Source organism: Pseudophryne corroboree, chromosome 1, assembly GCF_028390025.1.
Source record: "Pseudophryne corroboree isolate aPseCor3 chromosome 1, aPseCor3.hap2, whole genome shotgun sequence".
In the NCBI taxonomy this organism is placed as follows: domain Eukaryota; kingdom Metazoa; phylum Chordata; class Amphibia; order Anura; family Myobatrachidae; genus Pseudophryne; species Pseudophryne corroboree.
In genome coordinates this window covers 409263823-409282417 of record NC_086444.1, presented here as the reverse complement: position 1 = coordinate 409282417, position 18595 = coordinate 409263823, and the positions used below count along the sequence as shown (strand labels likewise).

The 18595-nt window shown below is 45.9% G+C and overlaps 1 protein-coding gene across 1 annotated transcript in view; it reads right to left on the bottom strand.

Annotated features, from left to right (window-relative positions):
* Positions 1-2701: 2701 nt before the first annotated feature.
* SART3 (spliceosome associated factor 3, U4/U6 recycling protein) overlaps positions 2702-18595 on the bottom strand; it is a 329224-nt gene continuing 313330 nt past the window's right edge. The window contains exons 18-19 of the mRNA XM_063913277.1: positions 9907-10088; positions 2702-3388 (exon numbers count right to left, since the gene is read on the bottom strand). Of these exons, the coding sequence (XP_063769347.1) occupies positions 3211-3388; positions 9907-10088 (360 nt within the window). The 3' untranslated portion in view covers positions 2702-3210. The remainder of the gene's footprint in view (positions 3389-9906; positions 10089-18595) is intronic.

Sequence of the window (18595 nt, the reverse complement as noted above, 5' to 3'; positions counted from 1 at the left end):
TTGCTTTTTTTGCGCCTAATTATGTGCCCCCCCTCTCTTTTTACCCTCTTCTACCGTGTATCTGCAGGGGAGAGCCTGGGGAGCTTCCTCTCAGCGGAGCTGTGGAGAAAAAATGGCGCTGGTGAGTACTGAGGAAGAAGCCCCGTCCCCTCGGCGGCGGGCTTCTGTCTCGCTTAAATATGCAATTTTTCGGCGGGGGCTCATACATATATACTGTGCACAGCTGTATATATGCTTAACTTTGCCAAAAGAGGTCCCAAATGCTGCCCAGGGCGCCCGCCCCCCCCCGTGCCCTGCACCCTTACACTGACCGGAGTATGTGTAGGTGTGTGGAGCTATGGCGCACAGCTGCAGTGCTGTGCGTTACATCAGTGAAGAACACGGAGTCTTCTGCCGCCTGTGAAGTCTTCTATGCTTCTCATACTCACCCGGCTTCTGTCTTCCGGCTCTGCGAGGGGGACGGCGGCGCGGCTCCGGGACCGGACGGCGAGGGTGAGATCCTGCGTACCGATCCCTCTGGAGCTAATGGTGTCCAGTAGCCTAAGAAGCAGGACCTAGCTTCAGAGAGTAGGGCTGCTTCTCTCCCCTCAGTCCCACGATGCAGGGAGTCTGTTGCCAGCAGAGCTCCCTGAAAATAAAAAACCTAACAAAATACTTTCTCTCAGCAAACTCAGGAGAGCTCACTTAAAAGCACCCAGCTCGTCTGGGCACAGTATCAAACTGAGGTCTGGAGGAGGGGCATAGAGGGAGGAGCCAATGCACACCAGAACCTAAATTATTTCTTAAAGTGCCCATGTCTCCTGCGAAGCCCGTCTATCCCCATGGTCCTTACGGAGTCCCCAGCATCCACTAGGACGTTAGAGAAAACGGTTTTCGACCATAGCATAACTGCAGCCATATGTCTGGATATGTGCAGTGTCCAGAATTAGTCTTTGCCATTGTGTTTGCATCTCATGTTCATCTACAATAAACATATCATGTATAGCTATAAACCTTACATTCTCTTTTTTTGTAGATAAATCTGTATTTTGGGTTTGATGGGGGGCTTTAATTGTTATGGTGGATATTTCCAGTGATGCAATGCTGGTATTTTCTCTAGAAATCATTTTCCTCATTAGATAAATAGGTCTGAAGATTTACAGTCCATTCCTTGCACATTAAAATACCTGTGTGCCAGATGCTGTGGAATGTTGTGTTACTTATCCCTTAAGGTCCATTAACACATTAGGCTGGGTTACTTTGCATACTCGCCACGATGTGGAAAATGGTTATGCTATTGGCATATTTCCACTGTATGTTTACAAGAACATTCACCCATCCACCAACTAAGCAGGCATATAGGGTCTCTTGCTAAATTGATACTAATGAAGTGTTGCACATTCCAATGGTGCTTTGCTTTATAGAAAGATTGTGCAATAAAGTATCTACACAGCTGTAGCACTGGAGATTAAATAGTACAGTATTTTAGGGAGGTCCCCAAGTGCAATGGGCAGTCAAATACTGAACCTTTACCGAGGCTACCATATATTTTATTGTCAAGGAAGGTTTGTTCATTTGTTGTATTGCTCTTTGATGAACAACAATCACGGCTGTTAATTGGACACAATTTATCTGCACAGCAAACCTGTTGTCATATTCAAGGACAATGGAAATCTATAGATGACCAGACAAAGTACATCAATTTTCCACATCATAGTGTGCATGCTGGAAATACTGCAGAATCCATCTGATGTTGCAGTGTATAACCCCATAAAAAAGCCACAATTGCAGGTTGTGAACCTATTATCAACCAGAGCATTACTAGGATTGGTTTATTAGTGAAGACAGAAGCCAACTTCTATAAGTCTGTGTATCGGAGATTCTTTGACTGCTACAGCCTATGACAGTGGTTCTCAAACTGCATGCCGTGGCACCCTGGGTGCCTTAGGGAACCTTGCAGGGGTGCCTTGAATTGGTGGTCCAGGACCAATTAAAATGATTTATGGTAAATGTAATAGGCAAAACCAGTGCTGGTGGTTCCAATCAAAAAATATGTGGACAAGCAGCAGCAAATCCTGTCCGTCGCACACAACTGAGCCTAAGGATGACATATAAACACAATTTACTTCATTTAATATTTCTTTCTAAATTTTTCAAGACAGAAACTTTTGGCCTAGGGGTGACATGAAAACAATTCTGATACTCGAGGGCGCAGTGATTCAAAAAAGTTTGGAAACCACTGGCCTATGACATTAAAGCTGTATTATATTCAATTATTATCCAATTTCACTACCGATGTGACCAAGTTGGACAATGATCTTACTGATCAATTCAAGATGCAGAACTGAGGCATGTCATAGGTTGCAACCTACAGTGGGATCTGCAAGGTCTTAAATTACACTGCATCATTCGAACAACTTTTGGTTAATAAATTTGCACCAGTTTTTCTTTTTTTTAAATAGGTACTTTCACTTATCAGAGTTTAATGCATTGGTTGACTACAATGACTTGGGAAAAAGCTAATATTGCATTGCATCATTAATCTTCTAATTCCCACAGAAATCATCAGACATAACATACACTTTATACTATAAGTATATATAATTTATAACTTGGGTAGTGGATAATAAACCAGTACATATATGTGTATAACGGGCCATAAAAGCTTACAGTACCTTCTCATTAACATGAGACTGCATAATAACTGCAAAGTGCACAAAAGTTAGAATGACATAGGAACAGCAAATAGTTTAATCCAGTTTTGTCCAACGCAAACATACTGTAAATTCCACAGGGAAAAACAAAAAAAAAAACATGAAAAAAGGGAAAAACATAAAATACCCATTTTGGGTTTGTTCCATTGCGACCTTTGCAACAATGTGTGATCAATAAACAGTCCGCAACAACAGGCGTAAAAACATACCCAAACAGACCGATATATAGCTGCTCCTACATTGCCTTGCCTGCCTCAATATGAGGGAAATGAGGAAGCCTACAGTCTGTGCTATTAAAAAAATAAAAGGTAAATCAGAATAGGGACTAGAAAAAGAAAAAGAAACCCAGAACAAACTGTATGTATTAATCCCCAACTCTACAGCCCAACAGGGCAGATTCTGCAGTTCAATCATTCAGAGGAGCTGTGGGCAGCTACAGTGATGAATAAGGACACAAAGGGTATCAACTCGTTCACATTTTCCCATCATACGGACTGTGGCTTCTCTTTCTGCATAATCACTTCTGGAGCAGCATCCGGGCAAAGTCTGCATTGGACATTTTTCGAGGTTCTCCTTCAGCACCAGAGGAGGTCTGTGGTAGCGGAGTACCATTTTCTGTTTTTGTGGTGGTCGGTGCATTTTGGCGATGTAGTGAGCGTGGCAAAAGAGCTACCTGGGTTCTTCCTTTACCCCTTCTGTTAACCAAAAAAGAGAGAATATTTTAAAACAATAGAATTCTTTCAGAAAAAAAAAAAACAATTCTGCAAGTTATGTGAACTATACTGAATAACCTTCCAAACACTGTAGCCACTATTTATCATAAGGGGCAAGAAAGTACTTCTACTGTAGCTTCTATTATGCAATACATGGTTTAGGAAACCACTACTTTTTGAGTCTCCAAAGTATGGAACCCTGATACTAGACTCTGTTAAGCCCCACCGTTCTAGATAACCTGACTACTTATTAACCCTAAATCTATAGCACCAATATTTTACACACTGTTTTGCAGAGATGTTTAAACATTTGCATAAGCCTCCGCCACAGTTGGGCTTATAGTTATAGTGTGTAGTGGAGAATTTAGGCTGTAACTTATACTACTAGTATGTTTTTGGATTGTCTGAGGAAACCTGGAAGAATGGAACCATGGCTCTAGTACTACAAGGCAACACTGCTAAGCATTATGCCAACATGGTGCCTACCTCTGACAAGCTATCTTAAGACCTCCAAATAGTTTTCTAAACAAAAACAAAAAAAAACCTCTACACAACAACTTCCCCCTTCCTCTACTCAAATTTGCCCTGGAGAAGAACAGGTAAAAACAACATTATGTTCCCACCATGACAGCCCACTGAATGAAAGCATTCATGCAGTCTAGATACCTCTGACTGGGTCAGAGGGAGTTAACTAAAAAAGAAAAGATGTCAGGTTGCCTGAAGAGGAGGCAGTTAGCCCACACCGATTCATGCCCCACATCCTAGCTGGTAAGTCAGGCTTATTGCCTTAGCATTTTCTCTTTCCGAAATCATGAAGGATGACTTCTTACGCTGCCCTACCCCTGTGGAGGCAGATTGGATCCTCCAATAATGGTCAGATGAATGGTGCAGGGAAAGAAAGGCCATTATGTTGATGAGTTTGAGTTTGTTCTGGTGAAGGATCTTTTTCCACTAGAGCATGTTTGATTATCTTATCCCAGTTCCAGGGCAGTCACTGATCAAGACAGCATAGACAGGACATTTTAAAAATAATGTCCACCAACCAAGATATGTACGGGAAGTCCCACACTCTCACCCGACACAGGTAACGGCTGGGGTGCCAAATCAAAGTCTGATCAAATCACGGGGTCAGACTCATAGTACAGTACAGTGTTTCTCCACATAACAGTGGAAAAAGATAGCACTCTCCAGACTTGCGCAGTATGATGTAAATATTAAAGTCATTTATTCAAAAGCTTGGTTCCATGTAACTTTCATGTCACAAAAATATATACACAGAAAGGGCTCACCAACGTTTCGGTCCTATGCTCGGACCTTTCTCAAGGTATATGCCAGTCAATATAAAGTCAAGACATCAGTAGCATCAGCAGCAGCATCAAAAGGGGAACCAGGACCTGCAGGTCATGAATAAATGACTTTAATATTTACATCATACTGCGCAAGTCTGGAGAGTGCTATCTTTTTCCACTGTTATGTGGAGAAACACTGTACTCACCAACCAAGATACATGTCACCAAATTGGCTGAGGATCTGGCCACCAGCCTAGCGTAAACAAGGGTTGATTACTCTATTTAAAACAGAACATCAAAGATATGAATAGCAAGCTACTTTAGCTCCATCCTAAGTGTGCCATATTTTGACCCCTCTGGAGTTTCTGTACCCGGGTAATTCAAAGAAACTCCTTTGGTGCCTGACTACCTCCCAGCCAGCTTATACAAAGTGTAATACTCCTGTGCCCCCTAGTGGACGAAGAAGAAATAGGCCCTTTAGAAAACTATCAACCTTTTGTTAGAGAGGTCTTCAAAATGCATCAAGAAAAGAAACAGAGCTCCTCAGCGAGAGAGATGCAAAACCAGATGGTCCACAGGTGGAAAGGATTTTAAGAACTAACATTTCCCTGGGGAAAAAGGTAAAAGCTGCAAATTGTAGTGAGGCACATCTATTTTCTCACCACAAATGCCTTCAGGAGCTGGTCTGGGGAACATAAACATCATCAGGTCTGGATGCACATTCCGGGCTGACATAAGCAGGTGTTGAGGCAGGGGAGTGCAGAATTGTCTTGAGCACCTTCCTAATACTTTATTTGATTTGCTTTTGACTCTCAGCAGGGACACTACCACCTAGTCCAAAACATTCTGCAGGAGCAAAATCAGGGCGGCGATAAAAGCAGAGGATTTTTGGTTGCTTACTACTGGATCCTTTACTCTGTATCCAGCTAGGGGACACTGAACATTGGGATTGCTGATAGGGACCACAGGAGCTGGCACTTAAACAAAACTAGCATTTTAAACATAAGCTCCTCCCCATAGCAACTCTCAGTAGGCCAGTGTAACTTAAAAACAGCCCGGAAATGAGAAGCAGTAACTTAGTGAAACCCACAACAATCAGAACTGTAAGAGAATAGACAAGAACCTCAAGATTGAGCATGAGGGAGAGAACGCAGTGTCTACCAGCCAGATTCAGAGGTAAGCAACCAAAAATCCTGTTTTCTCTTACATCCAGGCTGAGGGACAGCAGACAATGGGACGTTCAACAACTGCCACTAGGGGAGGAAACACCCAGGTTACCTGACCAGAGAACAGTACGTGGGAAGTGGGCGTCGCCAGAGGCAAAATCATGTCAAATGATAAAACCGAGTAAATGTGTGGACAGAGGACCAGGCAGCTGCCAGACAGACCTGCTCAACGGAAGCCTCATGACGCACTAACGCAGGAGGCCGCCAACGCTCTAGTGGAGTGCGCTGACACTCGATCCAGAGGCAGACACCCAGCACCAGAATAGCTCTAGTAATAACGGAGCGGATCCACTGTGCAATGGTCTGCTTTGCTTTACAAATGATAAAACTTCAGGTCAACCGACTCTAAAGGCTCAAAGGGGGCATTCCTAAAAGCCGAAAGGACCAGCTTAAGCTCGCCCGGTGGATTGAACCTGCGCTACACCTTGAAGAAAGGTTCAAATCTCTGGAAGAAGCGCTAGCTGCCTCTGAAAATAAAGTGACAGATGAAATCTGCACCTTCAAGGACTCAAGTTGCAAACCGGCTTCCAAATCGCCCTGAAGGAAAACTAAGAAATGAGGAAGGCGGAATCATGAAGTACGCCTCTCACGCCAGAGTATGTAGAGCCTCCAGACTCTGTGGTAATTGCGACAAAACAGGTTATCCACCTTGGGAGACTGTTACCACTTCGCCACATTGTCTTTTGGAAGTGGATAAAGGGAAGCAAACCTGCAAAGAAAACTTTTCCCTCCGAGCAGCCCAGACTTCTTATCCCCTATACCCCACACCCATCCCTTTAGACAGTGAGATGCCCCAAAGCTATTCCCCTAAAGGAAGGGATGCTCCTGAGCTGTGCTGAGAATCCTCTGCCCGAAAGCTGCATCTGTGGAAGCAAATGTGTCAAATGAATAGAATTTGAGAAACATATAGGCAGAGGACCACGTGGCCACCTTAGAAAGCTGCTCCATAGAGGCGCTACGTCAAGCTGCCCAAGAAGTTCCCACCATCCTCGTAGAATGACCCGTCACCAGGTCTGGGGCAGAAAGGTCCACCTCAAGAGTAATCGTGGCGAATGGTCAAACAGAGTCAAAGTCTGATTAGCAGCTTTGTGAAAACCATACAAGACAAAAAGGGACTCCGCCTTAAGGCCCAACCCCCAAAGGATTTAGCCACCCAAGCGAACGCTAGGGCTGAACATGCGATAACATGGGCATGAGAATAAATAGCCGAGGAAAGATTCCAGCTTCCTCTGTCAAATCCTTAAGGGTGGCCGTGTTAGGACTGGGGGTAGTAGATTTCACTATCCCGGGCAATGTGAGCTTCCCCAGAGGAGGAGACTCCCATTTGCCCCTACCCACATCAGGTAACTGATAAAAAGGAAGCACTGCACTTAAAAATTTGGAAGCGTCTATTAGGGTGAGCCCATGCCCCCTCTAGTAGGTCCTCCAGTAGCGCAGAAGGTAATCTGCAGAAACCCTCTTCTGACGCTTGAACACCTGAGTGCTAGAGATACAAATTTCTCTGAAATTCCAAGTATGGGATATATTTTCAATATGGACAAAGGAAAGCTCAGAGTCTGGATCATAACCAAACAGTAGTATAGAACTGTGCTGCCTGAAGGGACTGCACTTGGAAGTGCAGTCTCTGTCTAGCATCTGTTGGAAAGATGTGGACAACTGCGCCAATCCCTGCACTGACTGCTTGGAGGACTGTATCTATGGCGGTTCTATGGCAATCGGCTGTTAAGTACCCTAAAATGGTATAACCGGGGGCAGATGGTCCCCTGCAAAGATACTAGCAGAGGGAGCGGGCCCGGGGACTGTAAGTTCATTGACTGCAACATTATCTTTGAGAGAGGGAAAGCTCAAGCTGGTTCTTGGCTGGAAGCGGAGGCCAATGGATCCTCTTGCTACGTAGCTTTGAAACACCGGACACAGAGACCATCATGGTCTGGAGAAGAAAGTACAGTGGTACATTTCATGCAGTTACGCAACAACAGGAGTGCAAACCTCTGTGGGTGCTTTGCTCTTTGAAGACATAGTACAGAAATCCAAGGCAGTCCCCACACACAAAGTTATGCAAACCGTGGTATGCAATAAAAAGGGTAGTGCAATGAATGTGAGCGCACCACAAAACGTGTGGCTCTGCAGAAGGGTGTATTAACTGAACCCCTCAACGATAAACACAAGAAGCCATCAGCACAGAAAAATGACAGACAGGAACAAAATTATCCGACAAAACAATTCAGAGAAAAGGAGGCAGTGAGAAAAACAAAGTTCTACTAAACAGAAAAAATGCACAGAAACATTCAATGCAGGTAATAATGGGCAGTAATTGCCCAACAATCAAAACTGCAGCTTTCTGTATAACCTGACTGCCGAGGAGGAGATATACACGGAGACCAGAAGACCGCGCTACGCTCCTGAGACTAGCCGAAGCAGACCCTGAATAAAATGGTCGCGCGTAGTCTCTGTGAAGGAGGGGAGAGAGAGGATGGTGGGATGAATGCTGTGAGGGAAAGCGCTTAAGACTGGCGGAGGAGCTAATGGGGAAATCCTACCTTCTCTTTCTGACATGAACCCCAGGGCAAATGGCTACCTCCTGAGAAGTGCTTCATTGCTTGCTGCCCTGGTGGTCTAGTGGGGATGCAGGCAACCTGGATGCCCACTGTTGCAACATAGAATTTGACGGCAGATAAGAACCACTTGGCCCATGTAGTCTGCGTATACCTCGCTGGCGGCAACAGTCGCTATAATGCAGCTCCCTGCAAGCAGGGTGATGCCTTACCTTGTCCCCCACAGCGTTCTGACTGCGTATCTCTGGTGTGCTACCGAGGGGTCTAGCTGACCAGCTCACTGGCCACCTGCGCTGGGGGTTAGGGGAGCGGCAGTGTGGGCATCCTTTAGGATGCTTAGTGCTGCCCATTCTATAAAACAAACTATAAGTAAATGAAAGAAATAAAAGTAGAGGCTGCTTAAAAGCAGTCCCCAAAACATTGCGGCACCAAAATAAAACAGGTCTGCCTGTGGCTGGGGGTTGGGTATAGGGGATATGGAGCCTGGGCAACTGTCTAAGGCCTATGTCCTTCATGGAGTGATAAAGAATGAACGGTATTAAGCCATATTCCAGCAGAGAGCAGTACTGATTATTGAACAATTGAATTGCTCACTGCATTTTACCTGGGTTAAAGTATGTGTGATGTAACGTGCACACAATTTAATAGCCCCCCCACAGCCCAAGTCTACTAGAGGACAACGGCAACCTCACTCAGACTGCACATTGCTGAATTCACACCCAATGACCGGGTTAATCTGGATAAAACACTTTTTCATGTATTAGGAAATATTTTTATTTTATTTTTTATTTCGTTATCTGAATCTCTACTTTAGAACCAACAATTCCAAATACTGCCAATTAATGGTGTTCACAGGACTTCATGCTTACTCCACTGAAGTAGACTCCATCCCATCAGTTATGACCTACAGCAACATTTCTCTGTGATTTGGACATCACTTAGAAAATAGGTTGGCGAGATTGAAACTAACCTATAGACAGTATGGTACATACAGCAGCTCAGCACCTTTTGTAGTGCAATGTGGACATATCATTAATATACTCTCTCCTTGATGCAATGCTATCTTAAGCGGGCATTTAGATCAGAACAAAGGCAAGAAAACATTCAGTCTACAGAATCAGTACTGTGAATGTTTGCTAAAATTATATCAAGGAAGTACATGCTATGAGTATGGTCCATGTATATCTCACGTTTAATGGATCAGGACATTGGAGGGAACAGACTATTTAACAGATGACATGAAAACAGAAAAAGACGACAGTAAATTGTGAAATACCCCCCCCCCCCCCCCCCCATATTAGTCTGATTTCTTACAGTCAGAGTTTTAGTTACAGTGCTATCCTCTATGGTCACTGCTACCAACATTCCTAATAATCTGTACTGACATGAGGGCTGTAAGAGGAAACAAAGCCATCATTTGTTATACTTACGCTCCATACGTTTGTCGTGGAATCATAGGCATTGACGACAGAGCAGTTTCCCCTGTCCGTTTTCTCATTGGAGGATTACTAATTGCCACCTTAATTTTGTGCTCCTTGATTATTGTGCCATCCAACTTCTTAACAGCCTGTGAAGCCTGGGTCTCATTTTCATATTCAATATATGCCATTCTCTACAAATTTAAGTAAAAAGATAAAAGGAGTCAGGTCATTAAGAGCTTTGGAAACTTCATATTAAACAATGCCGAAGGCCCTGTTTTAAACTGCAGTATGTGCATTATGACTATGCGCAATCAGTTGTGTACACAAGCATTAATGTTCCTTACCAATCTAAACTAGCAAGGTCAGAAACATAATAGAACAGCGGTGGCTAAAATGTCGATCGAGCTCACATTGGTAGATCGTGACCAACTTCTTCATGTACTTGCTGCCGCCGCTGCACTCCGAGGCCAGAGTGTTCCCAATGAGGCATTGCGCGGGTGATGTCATGACGTCACCCGCACAATGCATCATTGGGAACGCGATTGAGGAGCACAGTGGCGGCAGGAAGCAGTGTGAGCAGGCACCAGGCAGCGGGGAGCCAGTCAGGGGAAACCCAGCCAGCGGAGTGCCAGCCAGGGGAGAGCCAGCGGGGAGGCACCAAAGCCAGCCAGCATGAGTTGTGCACAAGGGTCTATTATGCACTGGGAGGGGGTTCTACACACAATCATGTGGACACTACTATTGGTGTTATTTAATGTTGTCATTGCTAATGCTATTTTTAAATGTGCGCATTCTTATTGGTGTTATTTGATGGAGTCATTCTTAATGCCATTTTTAAATGTGTGCATAATTATTGGTATTGTTATTTGATGGCATCATTCTTACTACTATTTTTTAAATGTGTGCGCTATTATTGGTGTTATTTGATGGCGTCATTCTTAATGCTATTTTTAAATGTGCGCGTTCTTATTGGTGTTATTTGATGGAGTAATTTTTAATGCTATTTTTAAATGTGTGCATTATTATTCATATTGTTATTTGATGGCCTCATTCTTAATACTATTTTTTAAATGTGTGCATTATTATTGGTGGTGTTATTTGATGGCGTCATTCTTAATGCTATTTTTAAGTGTGCGCGTTGTTATTGGTGTTATTTGATGGCGTCATTATTAATGCTATTTTTAAATGTGTGCGTCAGTATTGGTGTTATTTGACGTCGATAGATCACCAGTAAGTAAGTGAACAAAGATTAGATCCCAGATCCCAAAAGTCCGGCCACCACTGCAATAGAACATTACACAGGGAAATAAATAGGATTTTGGTACTTACCAGATAAATCCTTTTCTTTGAATCCATAGGGGACACTGGAGTACTCTTGGGATATGGACGGTGTTAGCAAGGACAGGCACTGAATATTTAAATTTAGTAACTCTCCTCCCCTCCATACTCCCATAATACCTCAGTGTTCTTTCTTGAGCCGAACAGGAGCGATAGAGAGGATGACAATGGAGAATTACATATAACATTATAACATAACGGACAACAATAAAGTTGACACAACGTAACTGACAACTAAACAGTTGACACCATAATATAACTTGAACATTTGGACAAGTCGTGAGAACGTGTTACCATAAGATCTACTGAACTTACCACAAGACAGGTAAAACTGCTCTGGGTGGGCGTCTAGTGCCACCTATGGATTCAAAGAAAAGGATTTATCTGGTAAGTACCAAAATCCTATTTTCTTTTTTCATCCACTAAGGGTCACTGGAGTACTCTTGGGACGTACCAAAGTTTCCCCCGTGGGCGGGAGAGCGGTTTGGCACCTGTAACACAAGACGGCCAAAGCTAGATGCTGATGCCGCAAATATATTAAACTTGCAAAAGCGCACAAACGTGTGTACTGATGACCATGTAGCCGCACGGCAAATGTTGCATCGTAGATGCTCCACGACCTGCTGCACATGACGTTCCCACAGAAGTGTGGAATGAGCTGAAACGGATGTAGGCGGTTGTAGCATAGCATGAAGGTAAGCCTGACGTATGGTCAGCTTAATCCATCTGGATAAGGTCTGCTTGGAAGCTGGCCAACCCAACCTGACTACATCATAGAGAACAATGTATCTGTTTTACGTACAGTAGACGTTCGGGCTATAGAAACGCGTAGTGCGCGTACCACATGCAAAGTTCCAGAATCTTCTGTTAACACAGGAACTTCTATTGGTTGATTGACGTGAAAAGATGACGCTACCTTTGGCAAGAAAGCGGGATTCGTTCTGCTCTTTCATCATGAAACACCAAATACTGTGGCTTGCAAGACAAGGCACCCAAATCTGACACACGCCTTGCCGAAGCTAAGGCTAGGAGAAAAAATAAGAATTTACTTACCGATAATTCTATTTCTCATAGTCCGTAGTGGATGCTGGGAACTCCGTAAGGACCATGGGGAATAGCGGCTCCGCAGGAAACTGGGCACAAAAGTAAAAGCTTTATGACTAGCTGGTGTGCACTGGCTCCTCCCCCTATGACCCACCTCCAAGCCTCAGTTAGGATACTGTGCCCGGACGAGCGTACATAATAAGGAAGGATCTTGAATCCCGGGTAAGACTCATACCAGCCACACCAATCACACCGTACAACTTGTGATCTGAACCCAGTTAACAGTATGATAAACGTAGGAGCCTCTGAAAAGATGGCTCACAACAATAAACAACCCGATTTTTGTAACAATAACTATATACAAGTATTGCAGACAATCCGCACTTGGGATGGGCGCCCAGCGTCCACTACGGACTATGAGAAATAGAATTATCGGTAAGTAAATTCTTATTTTCTCTGACGTCCTAGTGGATGCTGGGAACTCCGTAAGGACCATGGGGATTATACCAAAGCTCCCAAACGGGCGGGAGAGTGCGGATGACTCTGCAGCACCGAATGAGAGAACTCCAGGTCCTCCTCAGCCAGGGTATCGAATTTGTAAAATTTAGCAAACGTGTTTGCCCCTGACCAAGTAGCTGCTCGGCAAAGTTGTAAAGCCGAGACCCCTCGGGGAGCCGCCCAAGATGAGCCCACCTTCCTTGTGGAATGGGCTTTTACAGATTTTGGCTGTGGCAGGCCTGCCACAGAATGTGCAAGCTGAATCGTACTACAAATCCAACGAGCAATCGTCTGCTTAGAAGCAGGAGCACCCAGCTTGTTGGGTGCATACAGGATAAACAGCGAGTCAGATTTTCTGACTCCAGCCGTCCTGGAAACATATATTTTCAGGGCCCTGACTACGTCCAGCAACTTGGAGTCCTCCAAGTCCCTAGTAGCCGCAGGCACCACAATAGGCTGGTTCATGTGAAACGCTGAAACCACCTTAGGGAGAAATTGAGGGCGAGTCCTCAGTTCTGCCCTGTCTGAATGAAAAATTAGGTAAGGGCTTTTATATGATAAAGCCGCCAATTCTGAGACACGACTGGCTGAAGCCAGGGCTAACAGCATGACCACTTTCCATGTGAGATATTTTAATTCCACAGTGGTGAGTGGTTCAAACCAATGTGACTTTAGGAGACTCAACACTACATTGAGATCCCAAGGTGCCACTGGAGGCACAAAAGGATGCTGTATATGCAGTACCCCTTTGACAAACGTCTGAACTTCAGGCACTGAAGCCAGTTCTTTTTGGAAGAATATTGACAGGGCCGAAATTTGAACCTTAATGGACCCTAATTTTAGGCCCATAGATAGTCCTGTTTGCAGGAAATGCAGGAAACGACCCAGTTGAAATTCCTCTGTAGGGGCCTTCTTGGCCTCACACCACGCAACATATTTTCGCCAAATGCGGTGATAATGTTTCGCGATTACATCCTTCCTGGCCTTGATCAGGGTAGGGATGACTTCATCTGGAATGCCTTTTTCCTTCAGGATCCGGCGTTCAACCTCCATGCCGTCAAACGCAGCCGCGGTAAGTCTTGGAACAGACAAGGTCCCTGCTGGAGCAGGTCCTTTCTTAGAGGTAGAGGCCACGGGTCCTCCGTGAGCATCTCTTGAAGTTCCGGGTACCAAGTCCTCCTTGGCCAATCCGGAGCCACGAGTATAGTTCTTACTCCTCTCCTTCTTATGATTCTCAATACTTTGGGTATGAGAGGCAGAGGAGGGAACACATACACTGACTGGTACACCCACGGTGTTACCAGAGCGTCCACCGCTATCGCCTGAGGGTCCCTTGACCTGGCGCAATATCTGTCTAGTTTCTTGTTGAGACGAGACGCCATCATGTCCACCTTTGGTTTTTCCCAACGGTTTACAATCACGTGGAAGACTTCTGGGTGAAGTCCCCACTCCCCCGGGTGGAGGTCGTGTCTGCTGAGGAAGTCTGCTTCCCAGTTGTCCACTCCCGGAATGAACACCGCTGACAGTGCTGTCACATAATTTTCCGCCCAGCGAAGAATTCTTGCAGCTTCTGCCATTGCCCTCCTGCTTCTTGTGCCGCCCTGTCTGTTTACGTGGGCGACTGCCGTGATGTTGTCCGATTGGATCAATACCGACTGACCCTGAAGCAGAGGCCTTGCTTGACTTAGGGCATTGTAAATTGCCCTTAGTTCCAGGATATTTATGTGAAGAGACGTTTCCATGCTTGACCACAAGCCCTGGAAATTTCTTCCCTGTGTGACTGCTCCCCAGCCTCTCAGGCTGGCATCCGTGGTCACCAGAATCCAGTCCTGAATGCCGAATCTGCGGCCCTCTAGAAGATGAGCACTCTGCAACCACCACAGGAGAGACACCCTTGTCCTTGGAGATAGGGTTATCCGCTGATGCATCTGAAGATGCGATCCGGACCATTTGTCCAGCAGATCCCACTGAAAAGTTCTTGCATGGAATCTTCCAAATGGAATCGCTTCGTAAGAAGCCACCATCTTTCCCAGGACCCTTGTGCATTGATGCACTGACACTTGTCCTGGTTTCAGGAGGTTCCTGACTAGCTCGGATAACTCCCTGGCCTTCTCCTCCGGGAGAAACACCTTTTTCTGGACTGTGTCCAGAATCATCACTAGGAACAGTAGACGTGTTGTTGGAATCAGCTGCGATTTTGGAATATTTAGAATCCACCCGTGCTGACGTAGCACTACCTGAGATAGTGCTACTCCGACCTCTAACTGTTCCCTGGACCTTGCCCTTATCAGGAGATCGTCCAAGTAAGGGATAATTAAGACGCCTTTTCTTCGAAGAAGAATCATCATTTCGGCCATTACCTTGGTAAAGACCCGTGGTGCCGTGGACAATCCAAACGGCAGCGTCTGAAACTGATAATGACAGTTTTGTACCACAAACCTGAGGTACCCTTGGTGAGAAGGGTAGATTGGGACATGGAGATAAGCATCTTTGATGTCCAGAGACACCATATAGTCCCCTTCTTCCAGGTTCGCTATCACTGCTCTGAGTGACTCCATCTTGAATTTGAACCTTTTTATGTAAGTGTTCTATGATTTCAGATTTAAAATCGGTCTCACCGAGCCGTCCGGCTTCGGTACCACAAACCGCGTGGAGTAATACCCCTTTCCCTGTTGTAGGAGGGGTACCTTGATTATCACCTGCTGGGAATACAGCTTGTGAATAGCTTCCAATACTGCCTCCCTGTCGGAGGGAGACGTTGGTAGAGCAGACTTCAGGAACCGGCGAGGGGGAGACGTCTCGAATTCCAATTTGTACCCCTGTGATACTACCTGCAGGATCCAGGGGTCCACTTGCAAGTGAGCCCACTGCGCGTTGAAATTTTTGAGACGGGCCCCCACCGTGCCTGAGTCCGCTTGTAAAGCCCCAGCGTCATGCTGAAGACTTGGCAGAAGCGGGGGAGGGCTTCTGATCCTGGGAAGAGGCTGCCTGCTGCAGTCTTTTTCCCCTTCCTCTGCCCCGGGGCAGAAATGAGTGGCCTTTTGCCCGCTTGCCCTTATGGGGACGAAAGGACTGAGTTTGAAAAGACGGTGTCTTTTTCTGCTGAGAGGTGACCTGGGGTAAAAAGGTGGATTTCCCAGCCGTCGCCGTGGCCACCAGGTCTGATAGACCGACCCCAAATAACTCCTCCCCTTTATACGGCAAAACTTCCATATGCCGTTTGGAATCCGCATCACCTGACCACTGTCGTGTCCATAAACTTCTTCTGGCAGAAATGGACAGCGCACTTACTCTTGATGCCAGGGTGCAAATATCCCTCTGTGCATCTCGCATATATAGTAATGCATCCTTTAAATGCTCTATAGTCAATAATATACTGTCCCTATCCAGGGTATCAATATTTTCAGTCAGGGAATCCGACCAAGCCACTCCAGCGCTGCACATCCAGGCTGAGGCGATTGCTGGTCGTAGTATAACACCAGTATGTGTGTGTATACCCTTTAGGATATTTTCCAGCTTTCTATCAGCTGGTTCCTTGAGGGCGGCCGTATCAGGAGACGGCAACGCCACTTGTTTTGATAAGCGTGTGAGCGCCTTATCTACCCTAGGGGGTGTTTCCCAACGCGCCCTAACCTCTGGCGGGAAAGGGTATAATGCCAATAATTTATTAGAAATCAGCAGTTTTTTATCGGGGGAAACCCACGCTTTGTCACACACCTCATTTAATTCATCTGATTCAGGAAAAACTATGGGTAGTTTTTTCACACCCCACATAATACCCCTTTTTGTGGTACTTGTAGTATCAGAAATGTTCAAAGCCTCCTTCATTGCCGTGATCATGTAACGTGTGGCCCTACTGGACATTACGTTTGTCTCGTCACCGTCGACGCTGGAGTCAGTATCCGTGTCTGGGTCTGTGTCGACCATCTGAGGTAACGTGCGCATTAGAGCCCCTGACGGTGTTTGAGACGCCTGGACAGGCACTAACTGATTTGCCGGCTGTCTCATGTCGTCAACAGTTTTTTGCAAAGTGCTGACACTGTCACGTAATTCCTTCCATACGACCATCCAGTCAGGTGTCGACTCCCTAGGGGGTGACATCACTATTACAGGCAATTGCTCCGCCTCCACATCATTTTCCTCCTCATACATGTCGACACAATCGTACCGACACACAGCACACACACAGGGAATGCTCTGATAGAGGACAGGACCCCACGAGCCCTTTGGGGAGACAGAGGGAGAGTTTGCCAGCACACACCAGAGCACTATATATATACAGGGATAACCTTATATAAGTGTTTCTCCCTTCTATAGCTGCTGTATTTGTATTATCTGCCAATTAGTGTCCCCCCTCTCTTGTTTTACCCTGATTCTGTAGCAGGACTGCAGGGGAGAGTCAGGGAGCCGTCCTTCCAGCGGAGCTGTGAGGGAAAATGGCGCTTGTGTGCTGAGGAGATAGGCTCCGCCCCCTTTTCGGCGGCCTTTTCTCCCGCTTTTTTTAGGAAAACTGGCAGGGGTTAAATGCATCCATATAGCCCAGGAGCTATATGTGATGCATTTCTTTAGCCATATAAGGTTTAAAACGTGTTTTATTGCGTCTCAGGGCGCTCCCCCCCAGCGCCCTGCACCCTCAGTGACCGGAGTGTGAAGTGTGCTGAGAGCAATGGCGCACAGCTGCAGTGCTGTGCGCTACCTTATTGAAGACAGGAACGTCTTCTGCCGCCGATTTTTCCGGACCTCTTCGCTCTTCTGGCTCTGTAAGGGGGCCGGCGGCGCGGCTCCGGGACCCATCCAAGCTGAGCCTGTGATCGTCCCTCTGGAGCTAATGTCCAGTAGCCAAGAAGCCCAATCCACTCTGCATGCAGGTGAGTTCGCTTCTTCTCCCCTTAGTCCCACGATGCAGTGAGCCTGTTGCCAGCAGGTCTCACTGAAAATAAAAAACCTATTTAAACTTTTACTCTAAGCAGCTCAGGAGAGCTACCTAGCATGCACCCTTCTCGGCCAGGCACAAAAATCTAACTGAGGCTTGGAGGTGGGTCATAGGGGGAGGAGCCAGTGCACACCAGCTAGTCATAAAGCTTTTACTTTTGTGCCCAGTCTCCTGCGGAGCCGCTATTCCCCATGGTCCTTACGGAGTTCCCAGCATCCACTAGGACGTCAGAGAAATTGTTTTCCAAGTGAGAAACTTAATATCCACTTGTTGTAAGGGTTCAAAATATGAAGACTGTAAAAAATCTAAAACCAGATTCAAGTCCCATGGTGCTGTAGGTGGTATAAATGGAGGCTGGACTCTGAGGACACCTTGCAGAAAGGTGTGTACAGACGGCAAAAGAGCCAAACGACTTTGAAAGTAAATTGACAAGGCAGAAACCTGCACCTTCAGTGTAGACAAACGTAGTCCACCATCCAACCCCGTCTGCAGAAATAACAAAAGATGGGATAACTTGAAAGATGTCGGAAACTTCCGAGCTTCACACCAACCTATATATGCACGCCAAATTCTGTGATAATGAGCTGCTGTAACAGGCTTCCTAGCATGTAACATGGTTGGTATAACGGAATCCGGAATGCCCTCTCTTCTTAAGAGGGCGGTTTCAACAGCCACCCCATCAAACGCAGCCGCGTTAAATCGGGGTAAAGGAACGGACCCTGTTGTAACAGGCCAGGACGTAGCGTGAACGGCCAAGGAACGTCTGCGAGTAGTCCGCGGAGATCCGAGAACCATGCTCTCCGAGTTCAATGAGGCACCACTAGTATGACTGTGGCGGACTCTCGTTTGATTCGTTTTAGCAACAGAGGGAGCGGCGGAAATGGT